Here is a 25,321-nt window from a genome sequence, read left to right as displayed (position 1 = left end):
TCCTTGACAACGGAAACCTGGGAGGAGCTACAGGGCGGGGCGGGACGATGTGCCCGAAGCAGCCAATCGCAGGCTCCGGCGGCCCCGCCAGCTTCAAGCGGCGGGTGACAACCCAGGCATCCCTAGGGACCCGGGTTGTTGCGCGAGGGGTGAGCTGAGTGGTGTTTTAGAGGCTGATGCAGTTCTACCTCCCTTTTTATGAGAGTGTTTTTTGTGGCAGTACCGACAGTGACGGAAGACAGATGTAAAATCCTCAGATACAGGAAATTGCCACCGGGAGGATTCTGCAGTGATTGTCTGGGGGACAATTTGGAGTTGAATTTGTTAAACTACTGAATCCTGTTGTGAGATTTTGAGTTGTGAGTCTTTCTGTGGCATCACCATCCCCAAACACCGTCTCTTTAAAATGTCTTTGTGAAGTGGAAATTTTCCTTCCCTGCATTCTCTCATCCACTCGGTAATTCTTCTGGCATTCCCTATGAAGTCGTCTTCCTTGCCTTTGCCCTACTTATAAGGTCTGCATTTCAAAGCCTCCTAATGGTTCTTGCATTCTTGCCAGATTCTGGAAATGGACCATCACAGCAAAACTAGCAATCTCATGGGAAGATATGCCAAAAGAGATCATCGCATTGAAATGGTTTTGGGAAGTATGGAAAATTAAATGGATTTTTGAGCCACTAATTTATTGGCTATGCAAGTGACAGTTTTGAAAAAGGCTGAATCTTATTGTTGGAGCCTAATGTAAATGCACATATAAATTCTGACTGTATTTCAGTCAGTGTTTTCTTGGAAAAATTCCCAGATTGGAAGCAGAAAGTTCAGACCAAATAAAGATTATTCACCCACCATTCAAATGTCTCTGCCTTTGTGAATTAATTTGTTCATTTTGAGAGTTCAAATAATAAACTATTCCAGTTGAAACTATTTAAAACAATCTTTGCAAACTTGGTTGCAATGACTCAAATTGGAATGTACACTGGCGACAGATTTTAAAGTGCCACAACAAATCCAGTTTCGATTTAAGGCACAAAACACATGAACTCTCCTTCAGGAGCATGCCAACAGGATAAAGTATGCAATTCTGACACGAAAAGCTAAATGTATACAACTGGACACTTGGCTATCTTGGCAAGTTTTTAATTGGCCTAGCCACAGGCAATGGCCTTGATTCTATTCCCACTGCTATCATCACAAATCTGTCTCCCCATGGGTGATCTGAGCAAAGTAGGGCAGTGCAAAGTACAGATGAATATGAGAATATTAGGGTTGCTATTTGGAATATTTAGGCATGGTTAGCTTTCCAAAAGTCCAGCTTTTGCTATATTATTAGTTTGCGATCTCATAACTCCTAGGCATCTCACTGCTTTGTGGCTTGGTATGTTAGCACTAAGAAGCATAATTTGGTTTCTCAATTGCCTATAAATCTTTTCTTACATTAACTTAAAAAACACGTAATTTATGAATCTAGAAAGGAGAGGAAAGGGTTACAGCCTGAAAGGAGGGCCATCCCACAAGCTGGGAAGTGTGCCTCCAAATGAAGCCTAGAGAGGCAGGTACTTTGAAGGAGGGAGGTTGAGGTAGATGTATGCTGAAAAGTTGGCTAAACATACATAATTTATAGGATCTAGGAGGAGCTATGAATATTTATGAAGGTAGTTCTGATGCATGTGTATTGAACAAACATGAATGTAACATATGATCCATGTTCATTTTGGGCTGGAGACTTGACATTTAATTGCATTACAATTAGGCCCTATTATGTCTAAATTTTTTTTAGGACACAAAGGCACTCAAGTGAGCAGTCCCCTTAAACTGGGCAGAACCACCTCATGGTTGGTGGTCTTCTTATCAGGAGAAAGTTATTGAAATCAGTCTCTTGTCCAATCAAAGCTGTAGTTATGGCTTGTGGAACAGAAGGTCTGTTAGTCAGTGTCTGGTGGTGAGTTACGATTGTTTTACTATTGCTTATCTCATGGCCAGTGTTTGTTTAGCTGCTAGAGAAAAACAGAAAACTTGTGGAAGTTAAACATAGTTTATTCTTTAAGTGTAGGAATGCGTGCGTGACTTAACCCTTGCCTGGCATGGCCTTAGGTCCTATTTGTAACTTGATATCTTATTGCCACCAAGTGTCTGTTTTGTCAGTCTAATGATCTCTATTTTAACATTAATCCTGGTCATTTGTGTCTAAACTACAACAGGAAGAGGATATAATGAGGCATAGCTGACCTTCCATCCCATTATGGCTGGAAACTCAGTTTTAAGGTTTTCCTAGGGTCCCCTTGGCCAAGAGGGGGTCTATTCAGTCAGTGGGGGCTTAGGATTTTATTTCAGTTTAGACTTATATAATTATTCTTCATTCAAATATTGTTTTACGGTAACAACCAAGAAGCAAATAAATTTCAAACAATGTTGCCAGTTTTTTTAAATCATAGGTTTTTTTTTGAGACGGAGTCTTGCTCTGTCACCCAGGCTGGAGTGCAGTGGCGCGATCTCGGCTCACTGCAAGCTCCGCCTTCCCAGTTCACGCCATTCTCCTGCCTCAGCCTCCCGAGTAGCTGGGACTACAGGCGCCCGCCACCCCACCTGGCTAATTTTTTTTGTATTTTTGGTAGAGACGGGGTTTCACCGTGTTAGCCAGGATGAGTCTCGATCTGCTGACCTCGTGATCCACCCGCCTCGGCCTCCGAAAGTGCTGGGATTACAGGCGTGAGCCACCGCGCCCGGCCCAATCATAGCTTTTTTTTGAACTTTAAATTCTTTCTTTATTTCTTCAACATATTAAGTGGGTTTTCCACATTCTATTTAAGTTGTAGAATCCTAGATTCTTACAGAAAGGCAGGGCCCAAGGGACTCTGAACATCATGATGCTTGATTTTGTCATGACTTTTTTGTCAGTGTTATTTATGGAAAAAGGCTTTAGGATTACATATTTGGGTAATAAAAAATTTGAGGATTTTATAAACTTCATCTCTTGACAGGAAAGGCAGTTGTGATTCAAGCAGTAAAGAAGAATATTACCCTAAAATCCCTATTTTTTATCAGAAGGGGCATTTGAATTAAATATAATGTTATATTCTTTCACACTTTAAAACCATAAAACAATTCCTTCTTTTGTTAAGGAGATATACATTGAGCACCTACTATGTGCCAAGCACTTTCTAGGTGCCAGGGATACAGTGAATAAAACTTCAAAGTCCTTATGTTCATGAAGCTTATATTTATTTTTCTTCACCACTAGAACACATTAGGGTAGTGAAAAGTGCTACATGGAAAGTGGGATAGTGAAGGGGGATAGAGACCAATGTCAGTTCTATCTGTGAGAGGGTGCTCAGGAAAGGCCCCAAAGGAAGGGAAATTAGGACAGAGGTCTGAATGAAGGAAAGAGGTTGCCATTCAAATATCTGGATGAAGAATAAGGGCACAGGGGTCTGTGATTACAGAAGACTGTGAGGACAGAATCATACTGTTATGCTCAAACAGCACAAGACCACGGTTGCTGGACTAGAGTGAGGTAGGGTGTATTAGGCAGTTCTCGCACTGCTATAAAGAAATACCTGAGATTCGGTAATTTATAAAGAAAAGAGGTTTTATTGGCTCATGGTTCTGCAGGCTGTACAGAAAGCACAGCAGCATCTGCTTCTGGGGAGGCTTTAGGGAGATTTTTACTCATGGTAGAAGGAAAAGTGGGAGCAGGCATCTTACATGGCAGAAACAGGACTGAAGGAAAGAGGGGAGGTGCCACACACTTTTAAAATGACCGGATCTCATGAGAACTCACTCACTATTGTGAGAACAGCATCAGTAGGGAAATCTGCCCCCATGATCCAATCACCTTCCATCAGGCCCTACCTCCAACGTTGGGGATTACAGTTTGACATAAGATTTGGGGGGGGAGGCCTGGCATGATAGCTCACGCCTGTAATCCCAGCACTTTGGGAGGCCAAGGCAGGTGGATCACCTGAGGTCAGGAGTTTGAGACCAGCCTGGCCAACATGGTGAAACCCCATCTCTACTAAAAACAAAAAAATTAACTGGGCGTGGTGGCAAGCGCCTGTAATCCCTGCTACTTGGGAGGTGGAGGAAGGAGAATCGCTTGAAACTGGGAGGCAGAGGTTGCAGTGAGCCGAGATTGTGCAATTGTATTCCAGCCTGGGTGACAGAGCGAGACTCCGTCTCAAAAAAAAAAAAAAAAGATTTGGATAGGGATGCAGGTCCAAACCATATAATAAGAGAAGTGTGCTAACATATGAGATTGGAGAGGTACATGGCCCAGATTTAGTGGCGACTTGTATGCAAGGACTTAATGTAAAATCCAACTTTCAATGGAGGGAAATCTATTGGAGAGTTTTAATTAGAAGAGTAACACAATTTTATTGAACCTTTAAAGAGACCCTCTAGTTGTTGTAGGGAAAACCAGGTTATAGGAGATAAGACCGGAAACAATGAGGACAGTTATAAGGTTACCAGAGACGGCGGACTTGGACTAGGATGATAGCAGTGGAGGTGGCAAGAAATGTTTACAGTTTGAACCTTGAGCCAATAAGATGTGTTGGTGGATGGTTGCAGTAAGAGAGAGAAAAAAAGTCAAATGTGAGTCTCAGATTTTTGGCTCAAACAATTGGGTAAGGTGTATTGCCATTACTAAGATGGGAAAGAATAGGTAGGGGTGGAATAAGGAATACAAGTTAGGCTTCAAACATGTTAAATGTGAGATGTCTATTAGACATGCAATTTCATTAATGTGGTCTCATAAATTGTTGATGTTTTATTTACAAAGGAAACGAATAATAACCACTTTATGGTTATAAAGCATATCCACATAACTTATCTAATTTGAAAAAAAAAATATATATATATATATATATTTTTTTTTTTTTGAGACGGAGTTTTGCTCTTGTTGCCCAGGCTGGAGTGCAATGGCACGATCTCGGCTCACCACAACCTCCACCTCCCGGGTTCAAGTGATCCTCCTGCCTCAGGCTCCTGAGTAGCTGGGATTACAGGCATGTGCCACCACGCCCAGTTAATTTTGTGTTTTTAGTAGAGACGGGGTTTCTCCGTGTTGGTCAGGCTGGTCTCAAACTCCCAACCTCAGGTAATCCGCCCGCCTCGGCCTCCCAAAGTGCTGGGATTACAGGCGTGAGCCACCACACCCAGACTGAATATTATTTTTAGCATCTTTAGAACAGAAAATAAACAGAATTTATTTGAGCAAAGAATGATTTATGAATTGGGCAGCACCCAGAACAAGAAGTTCAGAGAGCTCCACCCAGCAGCACGAGAAGCAAGATTTTGTTGGACACAGAAGCAAAGTAGAGGAATCATGTGATTGACTGCAGCTAGGTGTTTATCTTATTTGGGTATACTCTGATTAGTTGGCTGCCTATGATTGGCTGAAACTCTGCTATTTGTTACAGAAAATATACTCCTAAGTCAGGCTGCGGTTTGCTACAGAGGAACTCAAAGTTCAGAGACAGCCTCAGGTAATTGCCTCCTGCTTATTTAATTTAACAAGCATTATAACCATGTGGCAGCTGTGATGGACAATTTTTTGTGCTTTCACTTTTGTCTTGGCTGAGGCTATTTTTTTTTTTCCATCTTCTGCTGAAGTATTTTCTTTCTCAAATAAGAATTTCCTGAATTGGTCTCTGGGCAAGATGTGAAAGAACAAAGAATTTTAACATCTGGCTGATTTAAAGTTCTGCCAACTTCTGCTGAAGTTCTGCCATTTTCACTTCAGTTTTGTAAGACTTCAGCTAGAAATTTAAGATTACAATATGTGTATTTGTCTATTAATATAAATTATAAAAGTCATCAATATTGTCTGCAATGTTACATATATTAATCTTTTAATCCATACAACAATTTCCGTAATACAAAGGAGGTAATTGAGCTATAGCAATATTAGTAACTTTGTCCAAGATTCCAGGGTAGGGAAGTGTTGAAACTGATCTTTAAATCAGGCAATCTGGTCTTGGAGCCGGCACTCCCAACCATCTCATACTGTCTCAATGGAGAAACTCTGAGAAAATGATTGCCACAAGTAAGAGATAAGATTGTTCGGGTTTAAATAGTAGGTGGTGAGGAAGGAAAGTCAGAGAACAGATCATTATTTTAAGCTGTTTCTTCATTAAGAAAATATTTGAGTGCCTCTTGTGTATCAGTCATTGTACTAGTACCATAAAAACTATGGCAGTTCTCAGGTTAGGAAAGGAGATGGAGAAAAAAACTTCTCGAACCAGAAGGAAGATGCAGGAAAGTTTTGCTTTGCCTCTTAATTTTAGGATAATGAAGACTTAGGCATGTGTGTAAAATGAAGGGAAGGAGACATTGAAAAGGAAAATTTGAAGACATTGATCTACCAACCTTCAAAGAGTGGTCATTTTCAATAATATTATTTCTCTGATGTTCAGAATTTTTACAGTTTTAACAAAATAGTTGTAATTAGATTACAACTAATTACAGATTAATTAGAGTCTTCGAAATTTGACTTTTTTTTTTTTTTTTTTGAGATGGAGTCTCACTCTTTCGCCCAGGCTGGAGTGCAGTGGCATGATCTCGGCTCACTGCAACCTCCGCCTCCCAGGTTCAAGCGATTCTCCCTGTCTCAGCCTCCTGAGTAGCTGGGATTACAGGCACCTGCCACAACACCCAGCTAATTTTTGTATTTTTTAGTAGAGATGAGGCTTCGACATGTTGGCCAGGCTGGTCTTGAACTCCTGACCTCAGGTGATCCACCTGCCTCGGCCTCCCAAAGTGTTGGGATTACAGGCGTGAGCCACCGCACCCAGCCTTGAAATTTGGCATTTTAAAGGTATATTTTAAGTCTGAATTATCTGCTCTGGATGTCCACCTTGATGAAATTTCTACTTAGCATTTTATAGAAATAGTTTCAAGGTAATATTTTTCCCACTCCATCAGTCATTTCTACTTTCTATTTTTTTTGCAAGCAGTTTGCAATTATTGGTGTATAGCTTATCAAAGCCATTTTTTTTCCCCAAGGCAAGAAAAGGCTGACTCACAAAAATTAGATGAATTTATAAATTCATGCTTTATCTGTCTACATCTGTCATTTATTTATTTATTTACTTATTTATCTATTTGTTGCCTATATTGCAAAAGCTTGGATTTATAATACAGACATGAAGTGACAAAAAAGGAATTGTACAACTTAAAACGTCAGGGTCTCCTGAGGCTACTTTGTTTTTCCTATGAAGGGTGTTGTTTCAAACCAGGGCATGGAAACTAGTAAGTTTTGGCTTGTGTTTTTGTTGTCCGCTTTCCAGCGGTTTTTAACTGAGGACTCTATGCTCTGTAGTTCTTTCCACAGAGAGCTGACTGATATTTGAAGAAGTGTTTTCATCTATCCAAGAAAAATATGATGTCTCCATCCCAAGCCTCACTCTTATTCTTAAATGTATGTATTTTTATTTGTGGAGAAGCTGTACAAGGTAGCTGTGTACCTCATTCTACGGTAAGAATTTTAGCAATATTATATTAGCTAGGAAGGCATGATTAGCTTTCAAGATATATATTAGAATTTTGAAAAGATTAATCATAACTACCAAATATAGTTTATGGAACAATTAAAACATTTATTTAGAAATGTTGAAAAATTGCTTTAATGTTACTGTATTTAAACTGAGGAAACTATAAACTGAGGATTGATTCAACAAATATGAAAAAATTTTAAAGACATTTCAGGCCTAGATTAAAAACTAGCCCACAACTTTTCAATGAAATATCTGATAGGTAGTAAAAAATCACTTTGCTTAAAAAAAAAAAAAACCTGTTCCACAAACTTTCATATTTCACAGATTGTCCTGTGAGTGGCTACGCAAGACATTAAGAAATTGGTCCATTAGATTTTATTTACTCATCAGGTTTATTTGTGGAAGTTTGAGTTAAATAGCTTATATTTTTCTCTAATGATCAACCTTGTCTTTCCTGAAATCTAAGCTTTTCTCTATAGTCTTATTTACTATGTATTAGTTCATATAACACGTTTAATGTATTTTTTCTTATTTCTATTTTTTAATATAAAGGACTCTTCAGTAGTTAACATTGTAGAAGATGTATCTAATGCAAAAGATGAAAGTAAAAGTAATGATACTTTTTGTAAGGAAGACTGTGAGGAATCATGTGATGTTAAAACTAAAATTACACGAGAAGAAAAACATTTCATGTGTAGTAAGTATTAAAAATAAACACAATAATAAGGGTATATGATTCATTATTTTTAGGGTAGACACTGAAAAGTATACTTTAGCTTTTGTCTGGGTCATTTTCTACACATCCTGATCATCCTAGGCCAGAAGCTTTATTGTTTGGCCCGTAATAGGTGCTTAATAAATATTTGGTAAATGAATGGATCCTTTTTCTATGTAGCTAATTCTGTGTGCAACAAAAGGGTCTCAGGCTTCTCAAACCAATGAGCGCAGCTTTAGACCTATTAAGACAGATGGCTAAATTCAGGAAAAAGCTAATAGAAAGTGACAGACTGAAAAAAAGAAAGAGAGAGGAAGCTGAGTGAGGTAGAATTAAAAATATCAAGATTTATTAATGTTATTCTACTGCTGGTGGAAAGAAACTTAGAAAATAAATTTTTAAAGAATAACATACTTAATAATGTGTGGGCCCTTTTGTTATAGGGGGCAACATTATTACTATCTTGGGTAAAACTCACATAGGGTCTGAGAAACATAGGTAGTCAATGTTTATTTCCTAATTTTGGTGGTATGTTATTAGAAATGTCTTTAGTGTAAGAAATACACACTGAAATAGCGTGATGGTACATCATGGAAACATGGTCTCAAAGGCATTAGGAAAAAAGTTATTTGTACTGTTATCGCAACTTCGCTATAAGAAATTTTCTCTTAAAATAAAAATATTTTTAAAAGGAAAATGTATAGTAAATGTTTAGTCAGAAACCAAATAACCAAAACCTTTGACTAAGATTTATTATGTGTACGTATATGTATGTGCTAGCAATTTAATTGTGTAAATATAGTATTAATAGAAAAATTAAAACAAAGATGTACTTTTTGAAATTAACTTGCCTGGTATAAAACTGTTACCACTAACTTTCTTTTACAGTAAGAATTGATGAATCCTGTAACTCCTGCCTCTATATAGCTCATCTTATAAAGTGAGAATTTATAATCAGAACACTGTCTCTTAATGATAACAGATTAATTATTCTGGGTAATCTATATTAGTAGGAAGCATAGTTTCATTAAGAAGTATTGGGACAATCATTTCTGGGGTTAATTCTGAGTTAAACAAAATATATACTAACTAAAATATGTAATTCTGAGAATTAAGATAAATTGAGATAGTATTGAGTTAACATACATATCCAAAATCAGGTAAGATTCACTATTTTTCGCTGTAATTGTTTTCTGTAACAATATAATATTTAACAGCCACTTTTTATTATGGTTAAGGAAATTTGCAAAATTCTATTGTTTCCTACACAAGAAGTACCAAAAAACTGCTAAGAAATATGATGGATGAGCAACAAGCTTCCTTGGATTATTTATCTAATCAGGTATAGATGTTTTAGTATTGTGTTGTTATTGCATGTGCACGTTGATGTATAGTTAGCTGGAGGTATAATCTTTTTTTAAAATGAATTCATGTTCAGACATCTATTTAGCGCCTACCATGTTAGAGGCACCATAGTAAACTTTAGGCAAACAAAAAGCAGTAAAAAAATCGAACTTCATTCAAGGGGTATAGTCTAGTGGAGCATTAAAATGTGTTGACAAAAATGTGGTTGTTAGAATGGCACAAAAGAGAGCTCTCAGTTACAAAAAACTGCCCAGAGGAGAAAGTCTGTGAACAGTCATGATGGATGAATAAATGTTTTAAAAACCATAAAGGTTAGGTAAGGCGAAGAGGACATTCCATTCTGGGGAAACTTCTTGGAGTTGGTGCAGGGTGGAGTGGCTGGTGAGGTTGAGTATTTAAGGAAAACTGACTATAGGAATAGGCAAGAATGAAATCATACCACACCAAGGAGCCACTGTAGTGTTTAAGCGAGGAAATGCCACAATCTGATCAACTCGTGTGGCCAATGACTTGAGGAAGAGCCAAGGGAGGAGGTAAGAAACTACAGCAATGGTTTGGACAAGGTATGAATGACAGATGTGCAAGAGCAGCCAAATGCAGAAATAGGGGCAGATGAAATTGATGTTAAGGAGGTAGATACTACGAAATTTAATGATTGCTATTTAGCTTTGCCTTTATTCTTTGTTAAAGCAGTAAGAAATCAATCTAGAAAAATGGGCACCATTATGTATTTCAGAGCTGGGTTTACGAGAGGCTTAGGGATGGCAATTTCTTCAAATATAAATGTACTTAAATGTGTATGCATGTGTTTAGGTCAACGAGCTCATGAATCGAGTTCTCCTTTTGACTACAGAAGTTTTTAGAAAACAGCTGGATCCTTTTCCTCACAGACCTGTTCAGTCACATGGTGAGAACTTTGGTATTTCAGCCTTTTCATGTTTGTCTTTTATTGCTTAAAATTTTCCTGGACAGGTCGATCCATTTAAAAGTTTTATTTAAAAACTACAGCTCACCATTCTCTAACAGACTGGAGGGCTAATACCTGCCATTAAGCAAATTTCACCATAGACAATGTGTACTTTCTTAAAATGGGAAACTTTTTCAACCATGTGAAAGTCACGGCTGTATAAAGATATCCTGAAGCTGTTGAAAATAACATAGCTTTCTGTAGCTTTGTTCTGGGTTCCCAGTTTACATCTTATTAATAATTCATCTTCAGATAGAAGAAAAGAAAGTTTCAAAGTTCCTCCCACCTGTAAAAAATGTTTTTGACATGTTTGAAATGTTTCAAATTGGGGCATAAAATTTGAAAAAAAAAAAAAAGGAATATAAGACAAGAATAAACTGAAAGTTGGCACTTTTTATACTAAAATACAGCATATTAATTCCTAGAGACTTGGACTTCTAAGAAAAATACCCTATAAATCTTATAAATATGAATTTATCCCCAAAGGTTTAAAGCAAATAAATATTGAGGACCTAGAACATGATCTTTATGTTCTTCTTCAAAAAAGAAGAGAATAAACAGTGCTTGAAAATCTTCTATGTGATAAGTAGGAAGACAGGCACTTTCTCACATTATTTTGTTATTAAAATTATTTTATTACATCTCATAACTGACCCAAAGCAGGTATAATGTGGTAGGCAGGAGCATGGACTCTGATGCCAGACTCCTTGGTTTCAAACTTCTGACCTGCTGCTCTCTTGATACGTTTTCCCATCAGTAAACTGATGGTACCTACCTCTTATAGTTGATGTGAGGATTAAATGAATAAATACAGGGAAATCTCTTAAAATATTGCCCGAATCAAATGTTTATCACAAGGAAAATAAAAAAAAAATGCCCGAATCATAGGGAGAGCAATATAAGGGCTTGCTATGATCATCATCATCAGATAAGAAATATCCAGCCCAGAAAAATTGAAATAATCTGTTCACATTAATTTGAAAGGTAATGATAAAGCAGATCCTCCAACCGAGATCAGTCCTTCAGAGTGAACTTCTTTCATGTCTCTGAGCATAAAGGCATTATAAGAATATCTCTTAACAACGAAGGACACAGGCAACAACAAATCTATGTCTGCCAGAGATGAAGGAGAAAACAAATGACTTTTTATAGCTAACTTTTTGTAGATGGCATTTTCTTCATTATTTGGGTGTGCTGGGCACTATGGTAAGGGCTTTATGTAATACCTTACTACGTAAATAGGATAACACTATGAAGTAAAGTGTTGGGAGTAGAACTAGGATGTAAAGATGGGCATTTGGATAATGGACACTCTAAGGGTTGAATTTATTTCATTTATAAAAGATGCTACAGAGTAGAGTATCTTCCAGAAAATGTAATATCCATATCCACATAAACGTGTTTACAATCCTGGGGAGATGAGTGCTTTGGAGAAGGTGATTATGGGGTGCTATAATTCTAACTGTTGTCAACAGAGTAGGCTCTAACGTCAGGCATAATTTCTTGGGGAAGAAAGTGATTTTCCCTTCTTCCTTTGGCTACTGGTATTAGTGGTCCCAAACACATCAGTCTCTGAAGTTGGGAATAGAATAGTGAAATATGTGTCTGTAGTGGTTAATCTACTTATTCCTTTTGGTTTTCTCCTCCCTGTTCATGTAGATTTCCTTTACACATTACATTCTCCAAGATAAACCTAAATTTCTGAAAGGGCATTATTTATTGGTAAAGAGAATGTGTAATTATAAAATATGTTTAATAAGTGTTGATCCCAAATGAAACTTTTAAATAGTATAGGAAACTAATCACTAACAGTGATATTATAAGTGAAGGCTTATTGCAGCATACATTCTTTAATCCCTTATTTTTTCTTTTTATTTCTAAAATTGTGACCATTTCTCATTTTGAGGAAGTTAAAATCACATAATAATGAAAATTATGATAATAGCACTATCAATTCTCTCTGTAAAATGATTGCCTTAAATGTACACTTGAAAATATCCCAATTAAATAATTTTGCTTTTCTAGGTTTAGATTGCACTGATATTAAGGATACCATTGGCTCTGTCACCAAAACACCGAGTGGTTTATACATAATTCACCCAGAAGGATCTAGCTACCCATTTGAGGTAAAGTTTTCCCGTATTATGTGGGCTAAGATAAACATCCAACCAATTTAATTTATGCTAAAATTTAAATTGTTTTAATATTTAATTTTTCCTTGAAAAATTTTAAATAAATTAGGTAAAGTTCTACTTTCAGAATTTTGGTTTTTTAGAATTCTAATGCCCAAAACATGAATTCATAAAAGAGCTAGAGTCTGTCTTTCACTTTTCTATTTGAGTTTCCATGGTTATACTTTTTAAAGTAAATCCATTTGATGCAAAAGCTTACATTATCCTCATAATAGGCAGAACTATAGCAGGCAGAACTATGCAATATAAATAGTTGTTTGCTTTAATTAGCCTGTGGATATTGGAAAATAATGGTGTGCTTTGCCTTGGAGCTTACTAAAAATACTTTTGACTTCCCTTCTTGTATATGGTTATAATTTCTTTTGATGATAGATGATTTTATGTGATTGTATGAGAAATTAATAATTAAAAAAACCTTTCAGTGGGGTGCAAGGCAGACTGAAAAGCTGATTCATTCTGAAATTGATAAATTACTCATGTCTATTCTTAGTTGTTCTCTGCAAGGATATCTAGTAGAAATTTCTACTAGAGACTGTGCATATTGATGGAATAAATTTGTGTGTGTGTGTATATTTTGTGATTGACTTAATCACAGTCCTTATAACAATCATTTTTAAAAATGTATTTGCAGCTTTTTGTTTTTTGAGACAGAGTCTCCCTCTGTCACCCAGGCTGGGGTGCAGTGGCACGATCTCGGTATATATTTATATAATATATATACACATATATATACACACACATATATATACATATATACACACATGTATATACATATATATATACACATATATATACACACACACACACACACATACAATTATATATATTATATATATATTTTCCTGGGCACTTCTTTGTGCAGAAGAAAAGTTTATGATACTCATACCTTATTGATAGTCATTATTGGATAATAAAGTCACTTTTTTTCTAAGTAAATACTACCGGTTTGTCTTCTTAGAGTTACTACCATTATTTTATTTGAAATCTATTGACAAGGTGTCAAAAAATTGGAAATTAAGTGGGAAATAATTTTAAAATTACCTAAGTTACTTCACCTACAGATTCAAAACTGTATCTGAACAGATGTGGAAAAGGAAGGCTTCTAATTTTGTGAAGAGTGGGATGCATAATCACCTCTTTTGTGGGAAAGTGCTGGTTGCTTAACTTCCTCCACACTGCCTTTTCTCTGTCTCTATGCGGGAAGTTTCTGAGGGAGAATTTTGCTCTGATTTCTTCCCTATATCGCTTCTATGGGTCCCCTACAGAGGTCCTTTTAGGGGCATTTTACACAGCATCAACAGATGTGTCTATGAGCGCCTGCTGAGTGGGCACAGATCATGCCTTTCTCTGAAAATGCCAGTCTGAAAACAGGCCTTCCAGGCTTGTGGGAGAAAAGAGCAGACAAGCATGTGAAATATTTAGCACACACACACACACACACACACACACACCAGTGTTTTAATTCAAAAGTTTAGTTTATAGAGAAGTACATTGCTCTGCCACATCACAGCGATACTGTTATACAAACTGAAGAATATTTATAAAGTTGAGTAATAAGAGGATAACCTTAAAATGCTGCAAATACGGCCAGGCGCGGTGGCTCACGCCTGTAATCCCAGCACTCTGGGAGGCGGAGGCGGGCGGATCACGAGGTCAGGAGATCGAGACCATCCTGGCTAACACAGTGAAAACCCGTCTCTACTAAAAAATACAAAAAAAAAAAAAAAAAAAAAAAAAAAAAAAAATAGCCGGGCGTGCTAGCGGGCGCCTGTAGTCCCAGCTACTCCTGAGGCGGGAGAATGGCGTGAACCCGGGAGGCGGAGCTTGCAGTGAGCCCAGATCGCGCCACTGCACTCCAGCCTGGGCGACAGAGGGAGACTCTGTCTCAAAAAAAAGAGAAAAAAAGAAGCTGCAAATACATATTTTTAAAAATGATTGTTATAAGGACTGTGATTAAGTTAATTACAAATTTGTTTGATAATAAACAGTATTATTTAGGTTAATTACAGGGTTGTTTTATAATAGTATTATTTCTAGAGATATAAAAACATCTGAATAAATTAATGGCGTATGATTGCATTGAAAACTCAGTGTCAGTATCGTCTCTTTTTCTAAGCCTAAGGATGAAGCATGAGTGTTATATTATCAAATAATGAAAATAATAGTGTATTATTTTGGTCTTCTCTGTGTTTATTTTAGGTAATGTGTGACATGGATTACAGAGGAGGTGGATGGACTGTGATACAGAAAAGAATTGATGGGATAATTGACTTCCAAAGATTGTGGTGTGATTATCTGGATGGATTTGGAGACCTTTTAGGTTAATTTTTTGTGTTTCTACTCTATGTTTTTTACTCTTTTTGGTATTATATCTAGAGTCTTTATTGGTCAGATCTTTAGTAAAAATAGCAAATGCTTGCAAATTTCAAAATATGACTTAACTCACCCTCTTTTCATATACCAGATTATTTAAAATAAGTAGGTCTTCAGTGGAGATCTGGAAATCTTTATTTGTAGATATCTGGTGAAGTGTGATTTGAGTGAAAATTCTAGATTGGATATGTATTAAGTATCTACTATGCATCCAGCAGAATTCTGGCAGGTGCTCACCAACTGTTTGCCCAACGAAAAACTGAATGGCAGCGTTGTCCTAGATCTTAAAAATCTTGAGAGGTGTGTTGTATCTATATAAGCCAATGAAATGGCGAATTGAGGTATGTGTCTGTGCAAACTCAAATTATTTAAACTGAGCATATTATTAAAATGTCAGTAAACATCATTATGCTCAAAATTTGAAAATTATAACCCCAGGTGAATGTAAAATCTGTTTACATTATTGCCACATGGCGGCATCACTTTTGCTGGTAAACGGAAACACCAATATTTCTGAACTTTGCAGAATTTTACATTAGTTGGAACTTCTGCCAGTGAGTTTACTAATTTTTATGCTATTTTAACAGTTACTGTTTTTATAATTGTAAATCTTTAATCTCTCATAATAATGTCATCCAAGGATTTGGTAAGTGGTGATGTCAGTCCTAGTGCTAAAAATGCTACTGAATGCCAGTGATTTTAGAAGCCATTTGGCTTATACCCAGGTAACTGCCATGGTCTGGAGTATAGTGAATATACTTGCATTTTCTCAGCATTACTTCTGATTTTTCCATTGAGTGCTTCTTCTTGAATTAGGTAGTTATAGATCCATATACAGGCTTTGCCATCTTCCTTATTTCAAATTTATTTCTATGGGGAAAGAATATGAGTTTTGACTAACCAGGTTCTTCAGGCAGGTATACTGCATACAAACTGAGACTGCTTTGTACTGGTGTGTTTTGAAAACAAATTTGGGGCTGGGCATAGTGGCTCACGCCTGTAACCCCAGCACTTTGAGAGGCCAAGGCAGGTGGATTGCCTGAGGCCAGGAGTTTGAAACCAGGCTGGCCAACATGTTGAAACCATGTCTCTATAAAAACACAAAAGATGGATTCACAGCTAAATTTTACCAGAGGTATAAAGAACAGCTGGTGCCATTCTTTCTGAAACTATTCCAAGCAGTAGAAAAAGAGGGACTCCTCCATAACTCTTTTTATGAGGCCAGCATCATCCTGATACCAAAACCTGGCAGAGACACAACAAAAAAAAGAAAATTTCAGGCCAATATCCCTGATGAACATCGATGTGAAAATCCTCAATAAAATACTGGAAAACTGAATCCAGCAGCACATTAAAAAGCTTATCCACCACCATCAAGTTGGCTTCATCCCTGGGATGCAAGGTGGTTCAACATATGCAAATCAATAAACATAATCCATCATATAAACAGAACCAATGACAAAACCACATGATTATCTCAATAAATGCAGAAAAGCCCTTTGATAAATTCAACACCCCTTCATATTAAAAACTCTCAATAAACTAGGTATTGGTAGAACGTATCTTAAAATAATAAGAGCTATTTATGACAAACCCACAGCCAATATCATATTGAATGGGCAAAAGCTGGAAGCATTCCCTTTGAAAAACAGCACAAGACAAGGATGCCCTCTCTCACCACTCCTATTCAACATAGTATTGGAAGTTCTGGCCAGGGCAATCAGGCAAGAGAAATAAATAAAGGGTATTCAATCAGGAAAAGAGGAAGTCAAATTGTCTCTGTTTGCAGATGACATGATTGTATATTTTGAAAACCCGATCGCCTCAGTCTCAAAGCTCCTTAAACTGATAAGCAACTTCAGCAAAGTCTCAGGATACAACATCAATGTGCAAAAATCACAAGCATTCCTATACACCAATAACAGACAAACGGAGAGCCAAATCATGAGTGAACTCCCATTCACAATTGCTATAAACAGAATACAATACCTAGGAATCCAACTTACAAGGGATGTGAAGGACCTCTTCAAGAACTACAAACCACTGCTCAAGGAAATAAGAGAGGACACAAACAAATGGAAAAACATGCCATGCTCGTGGAGAGGAAGAATCAATATCGTGAAAATGGCCATACTGCCCAAAGTAATTTTCTTTTTTTTGAGACAAAGTTTCGCTCTTGTTGCCCAGGCTGGAGTGCAATGGCGTGATCTTGGCTCACTGCAACCTCTGCCTGCTGGGTTCAAGCGATACTCCTGCCTCAGCCTCCCGAGTGGCTGGGATTACAGGTGCCTGCCACCACGCCTGGCTAATTTTTGTAATTTAATAGAGTTAGGGTTTCACCATGTTGATTAGTCTGGTCTTGAACTTCTGACCTCAGGTGATCCACCTGCCTTGGCCTCCCAAAGTGCTGGGATTACAGACGTGAGCCACCGTGCCTGGCCTACCCAAAGTAATTTATAGATTCAATGCTATTCCCATCAAGCTACCACTGACTTTCTTCACATAATTAGAAAAAACTACTTTAAATTCCTTATGGAACCAAAAAAGAGCCTGTATAGCCAAGACAATCCTAAGCAAAAAGAACAAAGCTGGAGGCATCATGCTACCTGACTTCAAACTATACTACAAGGCTACAGTAACCAAAACAGTTTGGTACTGGTACCAAAACAGATATATAGACCAATGGAATAGAACAGAGGCCTCAGAAATAACACCACAAATCTACAACCATCTGATCTTTGACAAACCTGACAAAAAAAGCAATGGGGAAAGGATTCCCTATTTAATAAATGGTGCTGGGAAAACTAGCTAGTTATATGCAGAAAACTGAAACTGGATCCCTTCCTTTTACCTTGTACAAAAATTAATTCAAGATGGATTAAAGATTTAAACGTAAGACCTAAAACCATAAAAACCCTAGAAGATAACCTAGGCAATTCCATTCAGGACATAGACATGGGCAAGGACTTCACAAGTGAAACAACAAAAGCAATTTCAACAAAAGCCAAAATTGACAAATAGGATCTAATTAAACTAAAGAGCTCCTGCACAGCAAAAGAAACTATCATCAGAGTGAATAGGCAACCTGCAGAATGGGAGAAAATTTTTGCAATCTATCCTTCTGGCAAAGTGCTAATATCCAGAATCTACAAATAACTTAAACAAATTTACAAGAAAAAAACAAACAACCCCATCAAAAAGTGGGCGAAGGATATGAACAGACACTTTTCGAAAGACGACATTTAAGCAGCCAACCACATATGAAAAAAAGCTTGTCATCACTGGTCATTAGAGAAATGCAAATCAAAACCACAATGAGATACCATCTCACACCAGTTAGAATGGTGATAAGTAAAAAGTCAGGAAACAACAGATGCTGGAGAGGATGTGGAGAAATAGGAAAGCTTTTACACTGTTGGTGGGAGTGTAAATTAGTTCAACCATTGTTGAAGACAGTGTGATGATTCCTCAAGGATCTAGAACTAGAAATAGCATTTGACCCAGCCATCCCATTACTGGGTATATACCCAAAGGATTATAAATCATTCTACTATAAAGACACATGTACGTGTATGTGTATTGCAGCACTATTCACAACAGCAAAGACTTGGCACCAACCCAAATGCCCATCAATGATAGACTGGGTAAAGAAAATCTGGCACATATACACCATGGAATACCATGCAGCCATAAAAACAATGAGTTCATGTCCTTTGCAGGGACATGGATGAAGCTGGAAACCGTCATTCTCAGCAAACTAACACAGGAACAGAAAACCAAACACTGCATGTTCTCACTCATTAGTGGGAGGTGAACAATGAGAACACATGGACACAGGGAGGGGAACATCACACACAGGAGCCTATCACGGGGTAGGGGCTAGAGGAGGGATAGCATTAGGAGAAATACCTAATGTAGATAATGAGTTCATGGGTGCAGCGAATCACCATGCCACACGTATATCTATGTAACAAACCTGCACATTCTGCACATGTATCCCAGAAGTTAAGTATAATAAAAAATAAACACAAAAATTAGCTGGGGGTGGTGGTGCACACCTCTGTAATCCCAGCTACTTGGGAGGCTGAGGCCTGAGAATCGCTTGAACGGTGGGGAGTGGAAGTTGCAGTGAGCCGAGATCACACTACTGCACCGTAGCCTGGGTGACAGAGTTAGGCTCTCAATAAATAAATAAATAAATAAATAAATAAATAAATATGGGATTACAGAAAATGTATTTTTAAGTCTTAAATTTGAGGGTGGAGTACTGGGAAAAGATGGCAGGGGCACTTAAATTGAAGTGTTGTATACTGTGTGAGACTCAATGAACCCCTATGGAGCCATCTTACTGGGCCCACTTTCTCTCCTTACTTTTCAATTGTAATTGAGTGTGTTGCTAAAATGTCTGCCCCTGTGAGGTCTGAAGAAAGACTTAATATCTTAGCTATAATTTGAAGAGTTTGAATGCTGTCATGTTATTCTCCAACTCTGAAGTTTGTTTTGACTGGACCCTTATTTTCTTTAATAATTTTATGATTCAAGTAGAGGCATATATCTCAGAGCAGAGGTATACACATTTGGGCTATGCCAAGTGGGTAAGGAGAGGTAGAAAGCCATTGGCTAGAATATGTATGCAAGAAGTATGCAGTCCGAGTTGGGGAGTTTTCTATTTCATCCTGAATCTATAATCGTCTTGGAAATATTGATCCTAAACCCGGGGATATTCCAATGTTATTACATTATGTTCAAGGCATAGGAAATTAACCAGCTGCACTGTAACAAAGAAGTGTCTGTTAAGAAAGTATTCCAAGACAGAAAAAATAATTTCAACTGAGTGTTTTTAGGAAATGTTTTTTTGGGAACTGCTGATTTGGAGGTTAAACCTTCTCATTTACTGGTAAATAACGTTTTCTTGCCTGCCATAATATTTCAATTGGTTTTATGTTGAAATGCCTTAAGGTAAAAGTTGACTGTAAATTTTAGTCTTTAAATGAAGACTAGTTTAATTTTGGGAGATAAAATTTTGAGAGATCATTATTATCTTCTTTCCCCAAATTTTACTTAATTTGGGGAGATAAAAATGAAAAAGGGTCTGATCTTCTCAAGTCTGGTGAAGCAGAAGTAGAAATTTTGTTTGTTTTATAAAGTAGGTAAGCACTGATAATTTGAGCTAGGTCATCCAGTGCCTTTAATTACTTATGTGAGCCATCTCAGAGTTTTTGAAATGCTAAACAAGACCAAACATTCAATAATAAAGCATTATTCTAATTTGTATTAAAATATATTAAAACAAAGCATTTTTTTTACAGGAGAATTTTGGCTAGGACTAAAAAAGATTTTTTATATAGTAAATCAGAAAAATACCAGTTTTATGCTGTATGTGGCTTTGGAATCTGAAGATGACACACTTGCTTATGCATCATATGATAATTTTTGGCTAGAGGATGAAACAAGATTTTTTAAAATGCACTTAGGGCGGTATTCAGGAAATGCTGGTAAGTTTTTTTATTCCTAAAATTATCCAGATCTAAATTATAACTGACTCATTATTAAGTGAAGATAAAAATAATGCATTTGTCTTTATATATAATGCATCACTGATAACAGAATAGATTAGGAATAAGAAAGCTGGCCAAGTCTTGAGTTTTGAAACTTTGTTATGATCATTGTACCACCTCGTGCTTCTGAAGTGCTTTATAGTCTCTAAAACAATTTGCCTTATGTAATCTCAGTTGATTCTTTGGATAGAGAGCCTGTGGAGTAGGCTGTGAAGGTATTTTCATTTTCATGTTCAGAGAGGCTGACATTTAGAAGTGACAGACTGTTAGAGATGATCTCTAGTCTTCTCACTTTGCAGGTGAAAAAACCTGAGTGATAAAGTGACTTGCCCAACGTTCCCAGATCACGTCACCTCAGCCAAGGCAAGAATCCAGGCTGACAGAACAACAAGTTTAGTGTTCTTTTCATTATACTTTGATGCATCTGCTCATTTCTAAATGAATTTAATTTGTCAGAACTTCAAAATACTTGATGTTAAACTTGCATTTTAATGCTGAAAATTTAAAGGCATTTGAGTTAAAAAGTACTAAATTCAACTGTGTTGTTGCTGTTTGTGGTACTTGTTCATTATGTATATTTAGTGTTAGAAATCAAAAACTAAATGATATATGTTCCCAGCTCTTTAACTGATCCCAATATAAAGGAGAAGATAAGTAACACTGGAAATACAGAATACTGATAGAACTTTTGGGGTTAGAAAGAGGGTGAGAATGATTTCAGTTGATTGCACCCAAAAAATATTCATGGAAAAGCAATTTTTAACAAGCTGTTAATGTTAGATTCAACATGGGAAGCTTTTAAAAAGTATATATTCCTGTAGAATCTGATTCAGTTATTTTAAGCCAGATGGATATGTTGGCATACTTGCAGTTGAGAACCACTGATCTAGTCTTGGAAGAATGGATAGGCTTTTGGCAAACGAAGGCTGACAAACAGAGCAGCTTAAGTTAAGGCATAGAGGGAGGAAAATTAAAGGGTACAGAGAGTTGTCTGACATGGTTGGAATCTATGATACCTGAGGGGTTTACACTTGGGATATTAGGTGAAAGTCTGAAATTCCAATCATGATCTATAGGGAAAAGTTTAAGAAATTACAATATATGATTTTCAATGCTTCCTCTCTAAAAGTGTAAAGAACTATCTAAAGATGGAATATACTGTATTAGGAAAAGTTTATGTGGGGGTTCTCTGAAAGATGACTAGCATCTAATTAAAGGATAGTATTGATAATGGCAAAAGTTTTTTCGTTACAAAACTCTCAAATTTTGCCATACTGTACTCTACATTTTCCCAACATGGTTGTTAAGTAACTTTCAACTGTTGACCACATAATGTAATCAAAAGAATAAAAGAAAAAGGTGTCAGCAGAATGTAATAATAGAAATACAGGTAAAACCAATGGGTTAAGTATAATCAGGTATGTGGTAAAGGCAGGTCACAAATTTGGCTTTGAGCTTGGAGCAAAAACAGAAATATGAATTTGAATATTTGAGCAACACACTTGTTCCATGAGAATCTCAACTATTCCTGATTATAAGACTTGAGATAAATTTCTCCGGATTCTTAGGGAAAACAAAAGTGTTATGTTCTCCAACCACACTCTCACAGAAAACATGATGGGTATATTATAATAGGCTATTTTTAAGGAAATATACCTATGCATATATTTTTTAAATGAATTAAATAAAGTCTATTGAGGAGCTTATGTGCTGTATGATCCTTCTGGTGGCTGGACCAGATACTATCTAGGGAGAGTATCCATGGAATGATCACATTGTTTAGGCAATGCTCCATGGGTATTGTCTCTCACTGGAACTTTGGAAAGGTATTACACTGTGTGAGTGTTGGAGATTACATATTCTCTGAAAATACCTACACTGTGTGTGTTTTGTTTCCCACGAAGTACAGAGTCAGAGACTTTAATAATCAGCAGAATTGGGGTATAGGATAGGCCACCACTGCTAATGAAGTACTTCAGGCTCTTTCAAAAGATTTATCTCAAGAGATGCCAAACATTCAGAAATAATGAAACATACATAGAGCTTGGTTTCTCCGCAGATTTTATAGGGCTTCTTTTTTAAATTAGTGTTTCAAACATTAGCGAAAGTTTACATATAGGTGAAATATAGGCATTATGGGTTTACTTAGAATCTTTAACTTTATGGAATTTTAAGAAACAAAATATGACTCCTGCTCCTGCCACTGAGTTAACTGGGTCATCCTGGACAAGATACTTAATCATTGCAGGGATATTGTAAATATGAGGGATACCACACATACAATGTTCAGGCCGGAAGCGGCGGATCACGCCTGTAATCCTAGCACTTTGGGAGGCCGAGGTGGGTGGATCACTTGAGGTCAGGAGTTCAAGACCAACCTGGCCAACGTGGTGAAACCCCATCTCTACTAAAAATACAAAAATTAGCTGGGTGTGGTGGTGTGTGCCTGTAATGCCAGCTACTTGGGAGGCTAAGGCAGGAGAATCGCTTGAACCCGGGAGTTGAAGGTTGCAGTGAGCCGAGATCGTGCAATTGCACTACAGACTGGGGGACAAGAGCGAAACTCTGTCTTAAAAACAAAACAAAACAAAATAAAACAATGTTCAGTAGAAGCCCTTTAAAAATGGGATTGTCTTAACTACCATCCAATTAGTCCATAAATCATGTGGAGAGCCGTGAAGGAAAGGTACACCTCAAGAGTATACCTGAATTTTTCTTGAGGGCATTTGGTATTCTGTATAAAGTTGATGGCCCCTAGAAAAAAACCCCAAATTTGTAATTGTAAATCTAAATTTCTTAAAGGTAAAAGTCTTTCTAGCTAAAGTGACGTAAATGGTAGTGGTATGAAAACCTACCCTGTGTAAATTATTTTCTTTTCCTAAATTTCAATTATCATATTGGTCTGTCCAAATTATGACAGCTTTGTATACTATAATTTTTGGCTTAAATTACCTGGTTTTGTCTACACAGCAAAACTTCCGTTTTGGACTCTGACTTTTATATCAAAGATTCATTTAAAGATGCCTGTCATGTTGGGGAACTCATCACCAGATTGTGGCATGTTGAATCTTCAAGTAGGAGAATTTTAACATGATAAATAGTAGAAAAATAATTTAAACCTTACTTCCAGATGTGATGCTCTTGCCTAATATGCTGGTAATGATTAATTAAAATAATAGAAATTTCCTTTAAATTCAATCATTAAAAATTTTCTTCTCAGGTGATGCATTCCGGGGTCTCAAAAAAGAAGATAATCAAAATGCAATGCCTTTTAGCACATCAGATGTTGATAATGATGGGTGTCGCCCTGCATGCCTGGTCAATGGTCAGTCTGTGAAGAGCTGTAGTCACCTCCATAACAAGACCGGCTGGTGGTTTAATGAGTGTGGTCTAGCAAATCTAAATGGCATTCATCACTTCTCTGGAAAATTGCTTGCAACTGGAATTCAATGGGACACATGGACCAAAAACAACTCACCTGTCAAGATTAAATCTGTTTCAATGAAAATTAGAAGAATGTACAATCCATATTTTAAATAATCTCATTTAACGTTGTAATGCACGTTCTACAATGATAATATATTACAGGTTTTTAAAAGTTTATCTTTTCACTTAGTGTTTCAAACATATTAGGCAAAATTTAACTGTAGATGGCATTTAGATGTTATGAGTTTAATTAGAAAACTTCAATTTTGTAGTATTCTATAAAAGAAAACACGGCTGATTGTATATTTTTACTTCTGACTATATTAACAATATACCATGAAATTTGTTTCAAGTGAACTACAACTTGTCTTCCTAAAATTTATAGTGCTTTTAAAGGATTTTGCCTCTTCTTTGAAACATTTTTAAACCATAATATGTTGTTAGGAAAATTGAAGAGAATATTTTACTTATTTTTATACTTTATATGATTATATAATCTACAGATAATTTCTACTGAATACAGTTACAACAAATAACTTTTATGCAGATTAATATATAAACTACACATGATTTAAAAACCTTACTGTTTCTAGGTGATGCCATACCATTTTAAAAGTAGTAAGAGTTTGCTGCCCAAATAGTTTTTCTTGTTTTCATATCTAATCATGGTTAACTATTTTGTTATTGTTTGTAATAAATATACTGTACTTTTATATCCTTATCAGCTGCATTCTAAAATACGTCTTTATCTGAACTCTTTTTGAACTGGTAGGAATGGTATGAACTTTACGTGAAGGATGGCGGATAACAGTGAAGAATCAATTCTAGATATACTCTAGGAATAAGCTGGTCCTCTCTACTTTTTCTACTAAGGTGGAGGGAATTGGATGATAAGGATTCCATAGGAGAGGACAGCAGGGAACACGCAGGGCCAAGTGTCAGTTACTGATAAGAGAGACAAGGGAAATGATCAAGAATTAGTTTTGAATAGAAAGTACTTTGTCCAGAGTTAGGGTTATATAATACTCAAGGGAGGGGGAAATTGGCTGAAAAATTAAGTGGGAAGAGGATTGAATTAAAAGTAAGTTTGAGGATATAGATGTCAGGGTGACATAGCTAAGCCCAGAATAGAACACAGAATCTGATTTGGGTTCAGGGATGGACAAAAATGATAATAAGGTCATGATTTAAGGTGCTTTCACTTTGATATCCTCTGAAAGCAGTGAATAAAT

At 36.7% G+C, this 25,321-nt stretch overlaps 1 protein-coding gene across 1 annotated transcript; it reads left to right on the top strand.

The window, feature by feature from the left end:
* Positions 1–5,346: 5,346 nt before the first annotated feature.
* ANGPTL5 (angiopoietin like 5) lies at positions 5,347–24,823 on the top strand. Its single transcript, XM_063636461.1, has 9 exons — positions 5,347–5,483; positions 7,319–7,474; positions 8,046–8,190; positions 9,447–9,550; positions 10,387–10,480; positions 12,566–12,666; positions 14,932–15,052; positions 20,415–20,600; positions 23,884–24,823. Exons 2-9 carry the CDS (start codon positions 7,379–7,381, stop codon positions 24,201–24,203), a joined length of 1,167 nt encoding a protein of 388 aa, XP_063492531.1. The 5' UTR covers positions 5,347–5,483; positions 7,319–7,378; the 3' UTR covers positions 24,204–24,823.
* Positions 24,824–25,321: the final 498 nt, after the last annotated feature.

This window comes from Symphalangus syndactylus, chromosome 3 (genome assembly GCF_028878055.3).
Source record: "Symphalangus syndactylus isolate Jambi chromosome 3, NHGRI_mSymSyn1-v2.1_pri, whole genome shotgun sequence".
In the NCBI taxonomy this organism is placed as follows: Eukaryota; Metazoa; Chordata; class Mammalia; order Primates; family Hylobatidae; genus Symphalangus; species Symphalangus syndactylus.
Note: the sequence above shows the minus strand (reverse complement) of the source record. Positions and strands in the feature narration are given on the sequence as shown.